General features: G+C 45.1%; 12 protein-coding genes across 12 annotated transcripts; all 12 read right to left on the bottom strand.

Annotated features, from left to right (window-relative positions):
• Positions 1-46: 46 nt before the first annotated feature.
• Positions 47-550, bottom strand: TbgDal_I2700 (hypothetical protein, conserved; the record flags this gene model as incomplete). Its single annotated transcript, XM_011773245.1, has 1 exon — positions 47-550. One exon carries the CDS (start codon positions 548-550, stop codon positions 47-49), a length of 504 nt encoding a protein of 167 aa, XP_011771547.1.
• A 361-nt stretch (positions 551-911) lies between these two features.
• On the bottom strand, positions 912-1,238 carry TbgDal_I2690 (hypothetical protein, unlikely; the record flags this gene model as incomplete). The annotated part of the gene is made up of 1 exon (XM_011773244.1): positions 912-1,238. The coding sequence occupies one exon, from the start codon at positions 1,236-1,238 to the stop codon at positions 912-914; it is 327 nt and encodes a 108-aa protein (XP_011771546.1).
• Positions 1,239-1,465: 227 nt separating this feature from the next.
• TbgDal_I2680 (hypothetical protein, conserved) lies at positions 1,466-2,575 on the bottom strand (the record flags this gene model as incomplete). Its single annotated transcript, XM_011773243.1, has 1 exon — positions 1,466-2,575. One exon carries the CDS (start codon positions 2,573-2,575, stop codon positions 1,466-1,468), a length of 1,110 nt encoding a protein of 369 aa, XP_011771545.1.
• Positions 2,576-3,551: 976 nt separating this feature from the next.
• TbgDal_I2670 (hypothetical protein, unlikely) lies at positions 3,552-3,647 on the bottom strand (the record flags this gene model as incomplete). Its single annotated transcript, XM_011773242.1, has 1 exon — positions 3,552-3,647. The coding sequence occupies one exon, from the start codon at positions 3,645-3,647 to the stop codon at positions 3,552-3,554; it is 96 nt and encodes a 31-aa protein (XP_011771544.1).
• Positions 3,648-4,689: 1,042 nt separating this feature from the next.
• Positions 4,690-5,751, bottom strand: TbgDal_I2660 (cytochrome c oxidase subunit iv; the record flags this gene model as incomplete). The annotated part of the gene is made up of 1 exon (XM_011773241.1): positions 4,690-5,751. One exon carries the CDS (start codon positions 5,749-5,751, stop codon positions 4,690-4,692), a length of 1,062 nt encoding a protein of 353 aa, XP_011771543.1.
• A 102-nt stretch (positions 5,752-5,853) lies between these two features.
• Positions 5,854-6,141, bottom strand: TbgDal_I2650 (hypothetical protein, unlikely; the record flags this gene model as incomplete). Its single annotated transcript, XM_011773240.1, has 1 exon — positions 5,854-6,141. The coding sequence occupies one exon, from the start codon at positions 6,139-6,141 to the stop codon at positions 5,854-5,856; it is 288 nt and encodes a 95-aa protein (XP_011771542.1).
• A 925-nt stretch (positions 6,142-7,066) lies between these two features.
• On the bottom strand, positions 7,067-7,243 carry TbgDal_I2640 (hypothetical protein, unlikely; the record flags this gene model as incomplete). The annotated part of the gene is made up of 1 exon (XM_011773239.1): positions 7,067-7,243. The coding sequence occupies one exon, from the start codon at positions 7,241-7,243 to the stop codon at positions 7,067-7,069; it is 177 nt and encodes a 58-aa protein (XP_011771541.1).
• A 353-nt stretch (positions 7,244-7,596) lies between these two features.
• On the bottom strand, positions 7,597-7,881 carry TbgDal_I2630 (hypothetical protein, unlikely; the record flags this gene model as incomplete). Its single annotated transcript, XM_011773238.1, has 1 exon — positions 7,597-7,881. One exon carries the CDS (start codon positions 7,879-7,881, stop codon positions 7,597-7,599), a length of 285 nt encoding a protein of 94 aa, XP_011771540.1.
• A 79-nt stretch (positions 7,882-7,960) lies between these two features.
• Positions 7,961-8,278, bottom strand: TbgDal_I2620 (hypothetical protein, unlikely; the record flags this gene model as incomplete). The annotated part of the gene is made up of 1 exon (XM_011773237.1): positions 7,961-8,278. The coding sequence occupies one exon, from the start codon at positions 8,276-8,278 to the stop codon at positions 7,961-7,963; it is 318 nt and encodes a 105-aa protein (XP_011771539.1).
• A 1-nt stretch (position 8,279) lies between these two features.
• Positions 8,280-11,057, bottom strand: TbgDal_I2610 (ser/thr protein phosphatase, putative; the record flags this gene model as incomplete). Its single annotated transcript, XM_011773236.1, has 1 exon — positions 8,280-11,057. The coding sequence occupies one exon, from the start codon at positions 11,055-11,057 to the stop codon at positions 8,280-8,282; it is 2,778 nt and encodes a 925-aa protein (XP_011771538.1).
• Positions 11,058-13,125: 2,068 nt separating this feature from the next.
• Positions 13,126-14,757, bottom strand: TbgDal_I2600 (hypothetical protein, conserved; the record flags this gene model as incomplete). Its single annotated transcript, XM_011773235.1, has 1 exon — positions 13,126-14,757. The coding sequence occupies one exon, from the start codon at positions 14,755-14,757 to the stop codon at positions 13,126-13,128; it is 1,632 nt and encodes a 543-aa protein (XP_011771537.1).
• A 1,163-nt stretch (positions 14,758-15,920) lies between these two features.
• TbgDal_I2590 (hypothetical protein, unlikely) lies at positions 15,921-16,166 on the bottom strand (the record flags this gene model as incomplete). Its single annotated transcript, XM_011773234.1, has 1 exon — positions 15,921-16,166. The coding sequence occupies one exon, from the start codon at positions 16,164-16,166 to the stop codon at positions 15,921-15,923; it is 246 nt and encodes an 81-aa protein (XP_011771536.1).
• Positions 16,167-16,227: the final 61 nt, after the last annotated feature.

The following is a 16,227-nucleotide window of genomic DNA, read 5'->3' as shown; positions in this document are numbered from 1 at the left end:
CCATTTTCTCCCCCCCCCCCGGCCCCATTCCAGCTCTAAACCGCCATTATTTATTAACTTCCACCGCTTTCTGTTGCTCCTCCTCCTCCTGCAAGCGCTTCCTGTCCTTCTCGGAAAGGCCTAAACGGCGCCGCACGTACCGCTCATTCGCACCGCTAGTCATCACAATAGTTTGGGTGCGGATGGGTCCGAACTGCACCTTCAAATCCGACCGCTGAGTGGAGGGCAGCATCGACTCGAGGTTTCGCACCTGGTCGCGTTCCGCAATACTCACATCAATCAGCGGTGGGAGGGCGATCTCCGTTTCTGGGAGATCCAAATACGAGCGACTGTCGAGGCGAAGGTGAGGCGGAAGAAAGCCATTACTGGGGAAAGTTCCAGGCTCCAGCAATTGCTTGTATTCGCCCCACATGACAAGGTAACAACAGCGGCTGTACGAAGTGCCGAAACCGGAACGGCGTATCATCAACCAAAACATCGCAATGCATGTAAAACCACTCCATAGCGCGAGGAAAATGAACTTACCGCGATGCTTCACATAAATCTGCATTTCCCTTTTTCCCCCTCTCCTACTAACCCCCTCAGATTTACCTAAGTTTGATTCAGTCACTCGCGCAAAGATGCCTCAGACGCAGGTACACAAAATGAAAAAGAAAACAGATTCCTCGCCCCAGTGCCCTAATCTCTTTTCACAGCTTTAACTTGAAAGATTTTCTCCCTTTTCTTGAGGTAGGAGAAGTGGGGGGTAGGGGAAGATGATCCTTAACTTTGTTAAACGTCCCTGTCGGACGCCGTAACTTATCACTATTTATTTTGTTACCGACTCTTAACTTCCTGCCGCTAATGGCCTCGGCCGTCACACAAGCCGGCGGTGCGGAAAACACCTCGGTGGAATTTGATGTCGTACGCAATTAAAAGGAGGAAAAGACGATGAGTAAAGCGGTAAAGTAAAAAAAAAAACGTAGAAAACAGAAAAGTATCTTGTCTTCACCAATGTTTGCTACAGGGTTTTGGGGGCAGGAAAAAGAGGATAAAAGCGCAACCACCGACACAGTAAATATGCGCATATATTTATTTACTGGAGTAATGTAAATGAACGCGCGGCAGCGAACGATCACTAGTCGCCCCAACGATCCGTCCACAAGGACAAAGGCGAAGATACAACAAAATATAAAATGGAGGAGAAATATAAAAACAGTATAAGGTTTATCTATGACCTCACCAAAAGGCGTTTCCATCAACTAACAAATCATCGCCACACCATGTCCCATATATATAAATGTATATATATATATATGTGTGTGTGTGTGTGTGTGCATGTGCATGTGCATGCGTATGCGTATGCGCATGCACAACCTCCAATACCTTTAGGGGCCCGTATTCCATAGCCTTTCTTCTCTTTTCTTTTCTTTTTCTTTAAAAAAAAAAAAAGGAACCTTCCTCTCTCTTTCCACTTTCCCCCGACTTATGTCACGACATTCCACAAATCCTGCAATGTCACACCATTACGCAACTTCTCCACTGCGAGCCCTATGGAAGCGTTGTACTCGGGTTTGCGATCGGCTCCCTTCTGCCCAATCCCCACGTAATACGCCGCAAAGGCATCAGTCGCCACCTCCTGCACAACATTTTCACCATCCAACTCGCGAGGCTGCGGGCCGACGGAAGCGCCTTCAGCCGCCCCCAACATCGCCGACACCTCGTCATCATTTCCCGCTGTCACATCCTGCAAAGTAACGGCCACACCGAGGTTAGGGTGGGCTTTGAAGGCATTCAGCAGCGACGTGCACTCCTTAAAGAGTTGATCCAGCCGCGCGACGGGATCTACGCGGAAACCAATGACGTACGAGTCGACGGATGCGGTGGTCTCAACCATGAGAGACAAGCCAAATTCGGTATCCTGAATGCGCATTGCAGCAATCTGCAGAAAAGGGATCGATATGTTGAACTCCGCTGAGGTGTCCGAACACCACAGAAGGCGCAGGTTTGTTGTAAAGAAGGTTCCAATATGCCCCTGTTCACTACTCACATTGCTCACGCCCTTTACGCGTGTCACGAGCCTCTCGCCCTTAAGAAGCAGCAACTCTCCGTCACGCACTGCACAGCTACGAAGCCGCACCTCACGGTAAATACGAGTGGTATCGTATGCACGCCACACTAAACGTACAGCACTCAACCGTGACCGACGGTCCTCACTTGGATGAGTAAAAAAGAACTCAAACCTATTCGATCCATACCTAGCAGTTATGCGAAGTGCCTCCGCGTGACCACGCAGCCGCGTCTCGACCATCTGCACACTCATATTGTACACACCGTAATAACCCACGGAAAGGTTGTTTCGCACACGGTGACTGCTATGCCACATGAAACGAAGGTTCGTAACGTACAAAACGCCTTCCTTACCGCTATTCCCTTTTGTATCCTCCACGGGAGAAAGTCTCATTAAGATCCGCTCCCCACGACTGGTTTGCTCCTGAAGCTCAGAAAGTGAAGTATCAAAACGGATGGTGCGGTCCAGTAGAAGCGTGGGGGCGCTCTTTGCGGACGACTTGGCCGTGTCACCACCAGCTGGCATTGAAAAAATGTTGTACACACAGGCCGGAACCACCACAGACAATAATAATAATAGTAGTAGTAATAGTAATAACGGTGATAATAGTGATAACAGTAACCTCTAGTTTCTTCAACTGCGCCGTCAGTCCTCGTGTCAGTACGTAAATTTACTTATTCGCAGCTCTATGTCCATTACTGACAAAATTTGTGCGGGTGTTTGAGGAGAAAATTGCGGTACAAATAATAAGTGGACAACTAAGTAAGCATATACACAAAGACGCAAATGTAACACAAAAAGCAGATACGCACGCACACAACCCTTTGACTCCCCTCAGTGAATTTTTCTTTTTTTTTTTTAAAGAAACTATTCGGACGGTAAACAGCAGATTAAAGGCGAGAGAACAAAAAAATAAAAGGAAAAAACGGAAAGGGAGGAAAAGGAGGAAAAAAATAAGAGGCCAGAAAAGTAAATAGGAAAACAAAATAACAAAAAGGAAGAAAGCGATGAAACGGAAAAAGGTGCACCACGACAAAAACGTGCACTCACGTACACTTCTAACAGTCAAAGACAATAAAAGAAGATTACAGCAACGGTAATTCTCTTTTTAACCAACAGAATTTAAAAAATAAAAAAAATCGCACACGCATGCAATATATGCGAAGGAACCTAAAAACGTTGGATGGTGACATTATCATCAAAGCAGCAACGTAACGACAGCGGTGAGGCGAGGCGAGAAGAATGAAAATGGTGGAAACTGCAGAGGAAACAATCGAGACATCAAAAGTAGTAGTAATAATAATAATGATATCAATATCAATAATAAACGCAGCGCAGCGGAGTTACGGCGAGAAGTTGCGCACACAAACGAGTGTGTCACGACGAAGATGAAACATGAAACATGAAAGAAATAAAGCGGCATTCGGTAAAGTAACTGCACCGAGCCCATGAATGAATAGGTATACGGTTCAACAAGAAATGGACAACAAATTGCGCGCAGTTACGATGAGAAACCTTCAAATATGAAAAATCGAGAAACAAGGAGGAGGAAAAGAAAGAAAAGGAAAAGAAACAGATATATTTTTTCCCTCCTCATGTCCTCATTTATCTCAACTCACCCACTGCCGAGCCACATCTGATTCCCTACACATGGACACAAACACACGCATTCACCCCTCTCCATCTCTTTTTCTTCTACCTTTTCTTTCTTACCCTTTTCCCCCCTCCATCATATGCATTTACATTCACATGCGACCTGCTCTGCAGATGTTTCTAAAAAGGAAAAAAATGGGGGAAAGTTACATCTCCCTTCATGTAATAAAAAGGGGAAAATAAAAGAAAAAAGAGAGAGATGTAAATATATGAAGTTTCATCATAGGTTCTCTCATTCCTCCGTACTGCTTCCACCTCGAGGACATGTCGGCTATTCCCCCCCCCCCACCTACCCAGCCAAAAGGAACAATTAATGGAAGAAAAGAAAAAAAAGCGTATGCAAATGTTTCCCTCCCTTTTCAATAGTTAAATAATACTGATAATAATATAACAATAAAACAAACAGGTCAGACAAAAATTAATGATAATAATAATAAAATAGAGACTAGACGAACTCATGGAATCAAATTAATTGATAAGACTACTTTCTCCCTATGGATTTTTTGTTTCGGTTCCCATAAAAGGGTTGGGGAAAACAATTCATACATAATTCCTCTTTTGAACGTGTTGCGACCACTGTTCTCTCATCTGCTCGTTTTGTTTCCTCCTTCTTTTTCTTTATGCCTCCCCCCCCCCTACTGTTCTCCCATGTTTTATAAGATCCCCGCTTCCATGGACACGCGCCTCGTCCTTGTCTTCACTCGCTTTCGTGTCGTGTTTCCCCGCAAACTAATCCCCTTTTTTGTACATTTACTTTCCACTCCTTCTCTTTTCCACTACCATGTATGTCACTCACCGGTTTCTTCCCTTTTTCTTCTTTTTTGCCTCTTCTTCCCTCTATTTCCTTAACTTTCTCTCTGGGACCTCCCCTCCCCACCCCTCCTTCCCCCTTTGCTACAAACTAACTCCATTGCATACACAAACGAATAGGTAAATATATAAATAGACTAATAAACAAAACCTTCTCGGGTAAAAGAGCCATTCCACTAAATCTTGTTTGAGAGCTTCTTCCATTGCCTCATATCCTCCACAAGTTTCTTGTGCTCTTCATTACGCGTAAGCTCAGCAGCACGGCTGTAAATGTCGAGGATACGCTCATCACCATTATATTCATGCACCACCCGCGACCATTCCTCCAACTGAGTCAAGTCTGTTGCTGCTTTAATTGCCTCTGAAGTGATGTGTCGTGAAGGGTCCACATCATCCAACAGCTCCTGCACCACCTCCCGTAGATCTCGCTCGTAACCGCTGGAACGGGCCTCCGCTTCATATTCCTTCGACACACCCTCAACAATACGCAGCATGGCGTCACGCGCGCAGCTGTCATTCGCAGCCACCGTCTGAAAATCATCCACATAAACGATATGATACTTCTCTGGAAGCCACGCCGTGAGACGAGACGCGATCTCTGCACGGTCGGCTGGGTGCAGTTCCGTGTTTACATTCCACCGTGTCTTCTCGCGCAGGGAATTGGGCGAACCGCCGGGAAGAATATCCAGTCGATTATCCTCTGCAAGTTCGTTGGCGCGAATGCACTTCACATAGCGCATCTCAGCCTGCACGTGCTCCTCATCGAATATGCGAGCAATCATGGCATTCTCGACACGCTCATCGCCTCCAGCACGTCCGTCCTTCAGCAGCTGTTGAGCGCGGGCCACCGTGTTGGATTGCTTCTCCAACCGGAAACGCACCTCGTTACCAAACTCTTTGCGGTTTAACGTCCCGTTCAGGCGGTCCGCATCAAACAGAAGGCATTCATAACTGCTGGCGAAATCCACGTGTGGGAGTACCGATTTGGCAAAATTTGTCTCCTCTTCAGTGCGCTCGCGGACCCGCATCCAACTGGGCGGCTCACCGGTAAATTTGTAATTGTGACTGTCAAGCTCGAGGGCGTGACCATACCAGCGGTCGTGATCATAGCGGCGCTGCTGAAGTAATGTGGATTGCGTGGCACCAGTTCCATTAGCATTTGATTGAGCAGCTGAGGACGTGGGTTTGGTGGCGGTAGCGGCTGCAACAGTCGCTATGAGTGAGCGGCGAGCAAACATTTCCCTCCGCGTTTATACCTCTTGTGGTTGCAGTTGTTGTTTTAGTTGAGGCTATTTTTTTTTTCTTTCCTTTCGCTTGGTGGATATGATACGTGTGTAATATCAACGCTTGACCTCCCCTGATTTTGTCTTGCTTCCCTCCCTAGCTCTTTCTTTTTTCGATAATTTGTTTACTCTGCTACTGTTTCCTTGCTTAGGTTTTCTACTGTTGTTGTCTCTCCCTTCTATTTTACTCTCGTCATTGGTAATTACATTGAAGTCGAGACGCGTATATAAATATACACATTTATGAACGTACACATGCGCCGTGCATACGCGGAGGGAGATAGACAATGAGATGGAGTAAGCAGACGAGAAAGTAAAAAGGGGAGAAACCGATGAATAATCCATTACAGCAAAAAGGGGATGAGGACAGTCAAGAAAAGTGGCATTGGCATCATGCAAATATGCACGTACATATAAACCCACAAATAAATAAATATGTGTTTAGTTAGTTATATAAGGCATACGCATGCACGTGTGTCACAGAACACTTATAAATGGAGTGTGTACACATGACACAGCCATGAGGTGAAAGGGGTAGAGAGAGGGGAAGAGTGAGAGAAGCTAGGGGCAAAATAGGAAAAGAAAAAAAAACGTTGAAAAAAGAAGAAGGAAGACTTGCAAAAAAAAGGGGGGGAAGAAAGGAACAGAGAAACAAGAAGAAAGAAAAAAAAAAGAGTCACAGCAATCCCTAAGATCTCACCAAAATCTAACAGCAGCCACAGCTGGAGTAAGGAATTGCGTAAACATATTAATATATATATATACAAATAAGATAAATATATAAAATACAATCCGCGCTGCAGCACAGTAAACGAAACACAGGGGAAAGTGAACAAGTTGACAAGGGGAGGAAAACAGAAAAACAAACAAATAAACAAAAACTCACAGACAAACGGAAAAACAGCGGGAAACAAAATAAACAAAGAGTAATAATAATAATCGTAATGATGATGATGATGATAATAATAATAATGGTAACATTAATGGTAACAGTAATGAAAAAGAGAATGGAAGGGAAGGGGAAAAGAAGCTTAATGTTGGCAACCCAACTTACAATCAGCATCACAGTAACGACGCCACGAAGATGTCCAACAGCAGATCATCTCAACCGAAGATAAGTTTGATAATTATTACTATTATTATTCCTTCCCGATCGTTTGATTGCTTATTTTAGTTTTGATTCTGTTTTCCCTGGACGCTTCCTTTCCCTTCCTTTTGTTTCACTGAACGCGTGTACGTTTGCTAATGAAGGAAGAGGAAATAACGGAAATCATTGCAGTATAGCCCCGCACGCCTTCGGACCGCTCCCAACTTTCCTCTTCCTCCGTCTTCTTTCTTCTCTTCTCTCTTCTTCCTCGTTCTTTATTGTGAGTTTCTTTCTCCTTCTTAAGTTATTCAGACATTTTTTTAAATTCCTCTCTTTTTGCCTTCCTATCCATTCATCCATTCGGTCAAATACAACGGCTTCTTTGCCTTTCCACAACGCACACACACAAACACAAACACATACACATCAGCTGTCACGTGCGATTCATGAGTGTTTTGTCCTCTCGTTTTTTTTGTTACTCCTCACTCTTGTTTGCTCTGTTCTCCTTTCTTCTTCTTCGCCTTTACTTGACTTCTTTTAATCATGTGGGTAACTACTTTGCATACCCCAAGCCATAGTTTCCTTTATGTATATGTATGTATAATTTCTTCTGTACCGTTTCCTCACCACCTTTGCATACCGCTCGTATCGGCTTTTAGTATACGGCCGCACACTCTCACATCAAACGGCTGCCAAGGTACTTTTTAAACACTTCACTCCCTCTCTTTTTTTCTCTCCATTGCTTGTACGCTACACACACGCACACACACACTCTGCTTCTCTCTCAAGAAATAATGGTAAAACAAAAGTGAACGTGGAAAAACAACGCCTACCAGGCAAAATATATTCATTGATGGAACAAAAAAGGGAAAGGGGGGAACAGTATGTGCATGCGTGCTTATGTATGCGCGTGGAAACGGGGAAATGTGTAAATAAATCAATATATATATATATATATATATTACAAGAGGACTACGGTAAGGAAACGTAAAGCGCATGTTGGCAGCTCGCCGTCATCGCCCCTCCTTCATTCCCCCACCCCTTCATTAAACTTTATACCACATTTTATTTGTTTACTCATTGGCACAACCGCGTGCACGGAGCGACAAACAAATATGCGCTTACACACACACACACACACACGTGCGCACACGTATATATATATATATATATATATATATATTTGCATGCATGCGTGTGTGTGTGTGTAAGCGCATATTTGTTTGTGTAAGCGCATGGCTGAAGCATATCTTCTTTTAGGACCGCTTCTTCACTCTCCCCACACACACCCTCCCTCACCTCCATTCTCTCATTCATTCCAATAAGATCACCCCTCCTAAATTTATACCAACACACCCCCTCTACTTTATCACCCTTCGTTCTCCCACCCTCCATGTCAATCTCTCACAAAGGAGGAAAAGCTACAGTTTCTTAAGCAGTACGCTACCAGATTAATGTCTGCCAAATCAATAGCCGAAGAAGTCGACATGGTGCAGTTATCAAAAACAGTAGTCATGAAGAGGAACTGCCCGAACAACACAGAACCATTAGGCGCGCGCTCAAGCAAGTACTCATATATCCTTTCCTTCTGCTGCTGCGTGAGTTGCCTCCGCATTCCACGGCCAAGCTGCTCCAGTCCCCACATGAATGACTCCTTCGTGAGCACGCAATCCTTTGTACTTACCTTAAAGAGGTACTGCAGCTGGCCACGGCCTTGTATAACTACAGACTGCAGTTGCTCCATCGCCTCCAGATCCCAACGGAGTGGGTCCGCGCCGGGGTGTGAAGTGCTTGCCTCAGAGAGCATATGCACAAACTTGCGACCATCGATGAAGCCAACGCCACGCTCGTCAAAGTGTACGAAGAGTTGAAAGAGGTGCCCATCGCTCATGGTGTAATCGATAGCACGCATGACGGAACAGAATTCGTTATAGCCCACTTGCTCCCTGTTAAAAGAATTTGCAACATATTGTGATCGGTGGTTAGCCCTCTGTTGCTGAATGAGGCGATCGCGCGCGCTGCTAATCCACTCGTTGAGCCAAAGCGACTGCAGTTTGTTGTGAAACTTCACGAGGAAGAGGGAATACCAAATACGACCGTCGTCATCCTCTGCTGCGAGGTAGCCACGCAAAAAGAACCACGGGAGGTCGGTGTTGAGGACGTTGCGCATGGCCTCCACCCATTCAATCTTCCACACAGACCCCTTCCGTGTGCGATCAAGCTTGTTGAAGTACGCCATGAGACGATGCCGGCGCTGATACACACGTTCGCGCAGCACCCGAAGCACCTCATCCTTTGTTCTACGGCGGATAGCAGGCCGCACTAAGTGCAGCATAGAAAGTGAGGTTAAGGTCATACCCAATCCGCCGGTTTGGGTCTCGCCAAGGTCTACATGGTGGTGCGCTTCAAGGTCATCTTCCAGCACCTTGTGCACAGAGAAGGATGGCTCGGGGTTGTCACCAATAAAAACGGCCACACTTCCATAGTTGGTGTCGGGACCGTTGTAATTGCTCGCTGAGAAAACCGTTACGAGCTTGCCATCATGGAACTCCTCGTACCCGCGTTCACAGTCGCAGTGTGAGCGAATAATGAGCTCCAACCCATTGCTTTGGAGGAACTCATGCGTCAGATCGGGTCCGAACTCTACACCAGCGCCACGGTGGGACTCACGCCAGCCCTGCAAATCCTCAACGGGGTCCGACCACAGCAGATCCTGAAAGATCTCATCCTCTTCAGGCTGCGAGTAGTCTGGCATGGGAATCTGTCGAAAGCGCTGGATGCGGGAGATGTCCTCGATACGAACCCCCTTGCGCCGTGGGACGCCGCCGTGCACGACAAACACTTTCCTGCCAATGATCGTCGCGAGCGGCATGGCGCAGAAGCAGCGCTGAATGAGCCGGAAGACGTTGCGATCATACTTTGTACTCACTTCTACATCAAAACCGTATTCTTCATTCATGTAGTCGCACTCATGATTGCCCCGGTTCAAAGTGACAAACTTCGGGCAAGCGAGCATCAGAGAAAAGATTATAAGCAGAACCTCTACACCATTCGGACCCCGATCCACGAAGTCTCCGTTGAAGATGTAATACGTCGAGTCGTTTGGCATGCCGCACTCCTTGAGAATATGCAAGAGGTCCGCCAGCTGCCCATGCAGGTCCCCCACGACAACCACCTTAGAACCTTGATTAACGCGTCCATTCACCACCCGTGCACCAAGGGGTGGACTGAGCAATACGACGTTAGGCATCGTATTCAGATAACACATAGCGTCAGTGAAGACACGCCAGACGGCGGGATACGGTGGGAGAATATGCTCACTGAGGTCCTTCATAAGACGGCTCACCACATCGAGTGTGATGGGGTCACTAGAGCGTGTGGGGAAGTAATGAGAGGAGACGGCGGGAGCGACAACGGGGGACTGGAGAATTGACCGCGACCGCTTGGGTGCTAGCACGTGGGATTCGTTCACCTTATCTAATGCCTTGAAGATGGCGAAACCCTCTTTCTTCAGATCCATTTCTCTAGACATGACACGGAACAGCGTCTCTTCTATAATAGATTTCGTCTTTATCCAGCGCCATAGCAACTGCATCCGCGCTACATTGAAGTTAACGTGTGGGGGACTACTGTTATGAACTGAAGAGGCGCCTTTCGGCCGACCGCCTCCGGAGAGGTACTTCTTTGACAGAGCCTCCGTTGCAAATGGCCCCTGCGTGGCGCCAATGCGTCCAAAGTTATGTGGACACCAACTCAAAATTCGTGTGATGCATAACTCCCCACACGCCGAGCACTTTTTTGGCTGGCATGTGTCCCTGTGAACCTGCAGATCGCTGGCGAGCACCTCCGTACCACACTTGTAGCATAGAGCTCTCTGATTCTTGGCACATTCTTCCAGATGTTTACTCAACATGCCCTGCTTCACCATTTGGCGACACCACGAGTTCCAGCATGTCATCTCCCTTTCATCGCACATCACTGTGTGAGCGTTATATTCTTTTTCAGCGATGAAGCGCTTGCAAAAGTGGCACTGGGGTAAATGGCGTTGGTTCCCAACGTCGGGATAATCCGTTTGACTCCATCTCCCTCCTGCTGGATTACGAAGGCTACCTGCTCCATCTCCCGCTCCCTTATTAGTCCGCAAGGGATCCCCCTTGGAGGTCGAGCAACCCATACAAACGTAAGTGCTGTACGACCTGCGGGGTCAATACCTTTCTATAAAGCTCCGTGTGCGTGTCAGAGAGTAAGTAAGTAATATTGCTACTTATACCTTGTTTTACTTACAGTTGAATACTTGACAGCAATGAAAGGAAATGAAAAGAGAGGTGGAGAGAAATGTAAAGATAAAAATAAAGATAAAGGTAGAGATAAAGATAAAGGGAAGGGAAAGAAGAGATGTTTTACCCGTGTGTATTTCATTCTCTTCCCCCTCCTCCCCCTCCTCCTCCTTCTCCTTTTCTTTTTTTTTTTTCCTCGGTACGATCTCTCCTTGTGATAAATATCACTCACGTCGTTTTACCGGGGAACACAGACAAGGAAGTTACACGCTCTTCCCTTCATAAGAGATAAAACAGCAGAAAATAGGTGGTAAACACATAATAAAAGACAATAACTTGGATGGACCCACCCGTCCCCATTACGCACTACGCTTCTGTATCAACGCGTTTGCTCAACCCTCGACGCACATTAGTGTACATACACATAAATTATAAATAAATAGACATATATATATATATATATATCCTTATATAAACGTATATATTCAAATAAATATAATTGTTTGTTCGATTCCTCATCTCCACCTAAATATACGGAACTGGATGGAGATGCTAAGCAAAAACGGAAAAGGAAGAGAAGGAAGTGGAAGGGGATAGAGATAGAGATAGAGATAGAACAGGGACACGTTGAGGCCGTGTTGAGAAAAAAAAAAGACGTACAGTTACGTGGCAGCAAAAAAGAAAAGGGGAAAAGGAAGCGATTTGTGGAAAACACTAATTCGTTCCCGCTAGCTCACCATCCCCTTTTTCTTTATCATTTTTTTTTCCTTCTTCCTCTTCTTCTCCTAAGGGAGTTTCCCTTTCCCCTTTTTTAAGTAAAATAAGTGTAATTGCAACAACAACGACAATAATGATAATAACAATAATGAACAGTAAGCGACAAAAGTACTCACATATTTTCGCGCGGACATAATGACAGCATAACACGAACAAGAAAGAAGGGGGGAAAAAGAAAGAGCAAACCGCGAGGTATAACGTGAAGGTAAGCGAAAGAAGTGCGCAACCTTAAATAAAACAAAATAAAAGACTCAGGAAAGGAAGGGAAGTGAAGAGCGCCAACGTCTTACAAAGCGGTTGGGCCCTACACACGTGCACAGACACATATAAAAAGATATAAATAAATATATAAATATGTATACAAACACAACTATTCTCGAAAGTTTGAGGCGATGTGGGCCTTCCCCTTCAAAGTTTTGTTATCTTGTGCCTTCATCGTAATCCTTCCTCCAATTCCGGAAAACGGGGTGTGGGTAACGGCGGTAGAAGCTTCTCAGATAATAGAAACGTAGCAAAGTAAGATCAAATACGAAAAAAAAGAAAGAAAAAAAACTAAAAGAAAAGGAAGGGTAAGGTAAGGTAAGGCGTCGCTGATACCTAGCACTTGAACCATTTCAGTGCTTCCTTTTATTTTCTTTGTTTTCCTCCCCTCCCCCGCAAAGGCACAAGCACCTCCCGCACAGCAGTTTAAAAAACAAAAGGGAAAAAACTAACATTTCATGCACACGCACATCATCCCTCTCCCTTTCCTCCTCCCTCCCACTTCACAGCAGCGTCTCTCTTTTTCTCTCTCTTTCACATCACAAAACACTCGCAACGACAGATTTAGCAACAACGTTTCAAAAAACGAAAGTAAAGAATCAAACAAAACAAAATAAGAAGGAAAAGGAAAAGGAGAAAAGACGGCAGCTTACACGAAAGTAAAAGTTTCCAGCCTCTACTCTCTCCTCTCATTTCACATTTACACTCGTAGCACGTACGAGGCATTTAAAGCAATGGAAACGTAGAAATTCAAGCAGTTGCTTCGGCAATTATGCTACCGCACAACCACACCCCTCTCCCGAAAATTGTCTGTGTACTGCAAACACTCCGCATATCCGAAAGTATTACAAAATCCAACACTTCATGGGACTTTTTCCCTACTACAACACATTTTCCCACAACAGGGGCATTGCAGTTTCAAGCGCTTCAATCCACTAAAATGGTGACACGCCGCGCCTTCCGCCCTGTGGTTCCGTTACCATTGCCTTCACCACCGTCTTTATTCTTTGATGCGCCACTCTGACGGAGAGCGCTTGCAGTGGGCCTAAGACTTCCATCATAACCCTTTCCGATGCTCTCGGATGAACTCATTAATATTCCACCACTTCCAGGTGGACTCGCCCCCTTTTTTTCTCCCTTCAAACCCCCAGCGACTAATGGAGGCCCGAGACAATCCACCGAAGGCGCAGAGCCGTGATGGAACCGCGTCCCACCACCGTTTAGTCCCCGCTGACCAAACGCTACGGAACCCAGTGGGCTGGGGTTTGTGGGAGACCCCGACAACTCACCCCTGAAGCCGGCACTCCCACGTAACCCTCCGCTACCACCTCCACCCATGGAATTGCTTGGCAGCGGAGCGGGGGGACGCCAAGTATCACGCGGTTTTTTATCCACTTGCATACGCTCCGTCATGAGAGACATGCCATCACCAGCAAGAAATGAAGGCGGGCGCCCAATATCAGCTTCAACTGACTGCCGCATGGGCATCGTATTGAGTCCAACATCCCCCAGACCACCACCGCCAGGTGTCCAACCAGATCCTACCTGCGTTGTACCCGCCCTATTTGTCTTGCGCTTCTCTATTGAGTTGAGCAGAAATTCGGGTTCCTCGAGAAGGTTATTAACCCTACTGCTACCTTTACCAGCATATGACGAGCCGTTCTTTCCACCAGCCAACCCATATAAATCACTATCACTCCCCTCGTCATCATCATCGTGTGGCCACGGTAATTTCTTCTTGGTATTGGTACGCCTGGTAAAGAAACCGTCATCACCATCCCCAACACCGTTGTCATCTGAGCCAAAAGGATCAAAATCTATCACTTCATCCTCATGCAATTTACCTTTTCCACCACCACTACCACCGCCACGACCACTATCCTTATCCCCATTCCCATCCTTCGATCTACCCTTATCTTTATTTTTGCTCTTCTTCTCGGCTCGCTTCTTCTCACGTTTGCGTTCCCGACGCTCCTCCAGTAACTTTTCATGTCGCTCCCGCGCCTCTTCAATGCGGCGCTCTACATCCAATGCAGCGGAGCGCAACCCCTCCATTTCTGCATCACTAGGATCTATTATATTACCAACATTCCCCTCTTTATTTGTTGCAATGCTTGGGCCCTCTCCTCCCTCCTTTTCCATCATACGCCGCTGTTCCACTTCACGCTTCTGCACGCGGTAGGAACATAACTCCTCCATGAAAGTTGGCTGAGCCTTTTTCTTCTTTTTGCCTTTTCCATCATCGGCCTCCTCCCCGCCACTCAACCGCGAGGGAAACGCATTTGATGGTATTTCCAGCAGTTGTCGCATTAACTGCCGGGAAGAAATCGTTCGCTCATCACGTGGACACTCGGCATCAAACGCCCGAAGTGTTTTTGTGTAACCGCGCCGATGCATAAACTCACGTAGTAATGCCTGTGCGAGAAGTTCCACTTGTTCATGTACACCCAATGATCCCACAGTGTCAAGGCTGGCAGCAGCTTTAGAACCATCATCTCCATTTGATTTGGACTTGGCGATGCTTTTAGCGGTTTTTGAGTCCGCAGCATCATCAGACATGTGGTAGAGCCAATTTTGTTGTGATGTTGGTGCTACTCAATGAACTCTTCACACCTCCTTCCTGTGTTCTCCTCTTGCTGTGGTTGCTTTGTTTTTGTGTTTCTTTTTTTGTTTTTTTTTGTTTTTTTCCACCTTCCTCCACGGGATGCACAAATATGTGAATTACTTGGTACTAGAAGAGAGGCAAAAAGAACAATTGTTTTTTCTTTAAAAAAAAAAAAAAGAGACTCGCCGTTCCTCTTTTTTGCCTTGCCTAACACCTTTTCTGATTTGAAATTCCTCCCCTGTAATAAGAAAGTCCCTACAATACAGTTTATGTATAAATCTGTGCGATTTTGGCACTTCCACGCACTGCTTTCGATTCCCTTCGTTTCCTTTGAGCAGCCCCTTTTCCTTTTTTTTTTCCACCTCTTTCTTTCTTTCTCTCTCTCTCTCTTGTCAATCCCCTTATGCTGAATTTTTTTTTTCTTTTGCGTGTGTATTTGTGCGTACGTAACTTTCTTGCTGTCTATTTTATTAATTTCTGACTAACTCTAATTCGCCTCTTAACTTCAAGTGTCAAACACACCTCTACACTCCCACTTCACTTCTGACTTGTTTTTCGTTGTTTGTTTGGCCGATTGTTCGTTTGTTTGTTTGTTTGTTTTTTTGCTCTCCGAATATTCCTTTTAGTTATTTATTTATATAATTTATTTATTTCTTTGTTTGATTGTTGTTGGTGTCTTCAGCTGGCTAATATCCCTTGTCTTTTTTTCTTTTCCCCCTCACCTCCTCGTTGTATCGCCGCTATTCCGTTCCTTGAAGTCGGTAACCTCTCTCACTCGCACTAAATTCTTTTTCTTTTACTTTTCTTTTATTTTTCTTTTCTCTCCTACTCTCCTCTTGCGTGGGTGTTTAGGGAGAGGAGAGAAATAATAATAATAATAATAATATTCAAAAAAGAAGGAAAATTTTTTTTTAAAAAAAAAGAAAGAAAAAAAAAGAAAAAAGAGGAGGGAGCCACAACTTCTTTTCTTATGTATGCGTGTATGGTTTCAAAGGCAAATCGTATAAATGCCTTATGAATAAAAAGCTGCCTTCTTCAGGCGGCTGCAACTCTGAAAGACAGAGAATAATAATAATAATAATAATAATAATATATATATATATATGAAGAAAAATAATTAAAAAAAAAAGTGTAACTGAACAGATAATGAATACCCTAAAGTAATGTTAATGCAGTACATATAAACAAATAATAATAATAATAAAGTAGATGATGAGAGAAAAGAAAATAAAGAGAAGAGAAGTGATATGATGTGATATGAGTGAAGAGACATAATGAAGCAGTAAAACGGCATGAGGTGCGCAATAACAATAGCATTTATAATAATTATGATGATAACAAGGGCAGTAATGAAATGACGCATGAATCGGGCGCAGTGTCACTGAGATAGACAGGTACCGATAATTTTCTTTTCCTTTTTCCCC

This window comes from Trypanosoma brucei, chromosome 1, assembly GCF_000210295.1.
Source record: "Trypanosoma brucei gambiense DAL972 chromosome 1, complete sequence".
Taxonomy (NCBI): Eukaryota; Euglenozoa; class Kinetoplastea; order Trypanosomatida; family Trypanosomatidae; genus Trypanosoma; species Trypanosoma brucei.
This window is presented reverse-complemented; position numbering and strand designations above follow the sequence as displayed.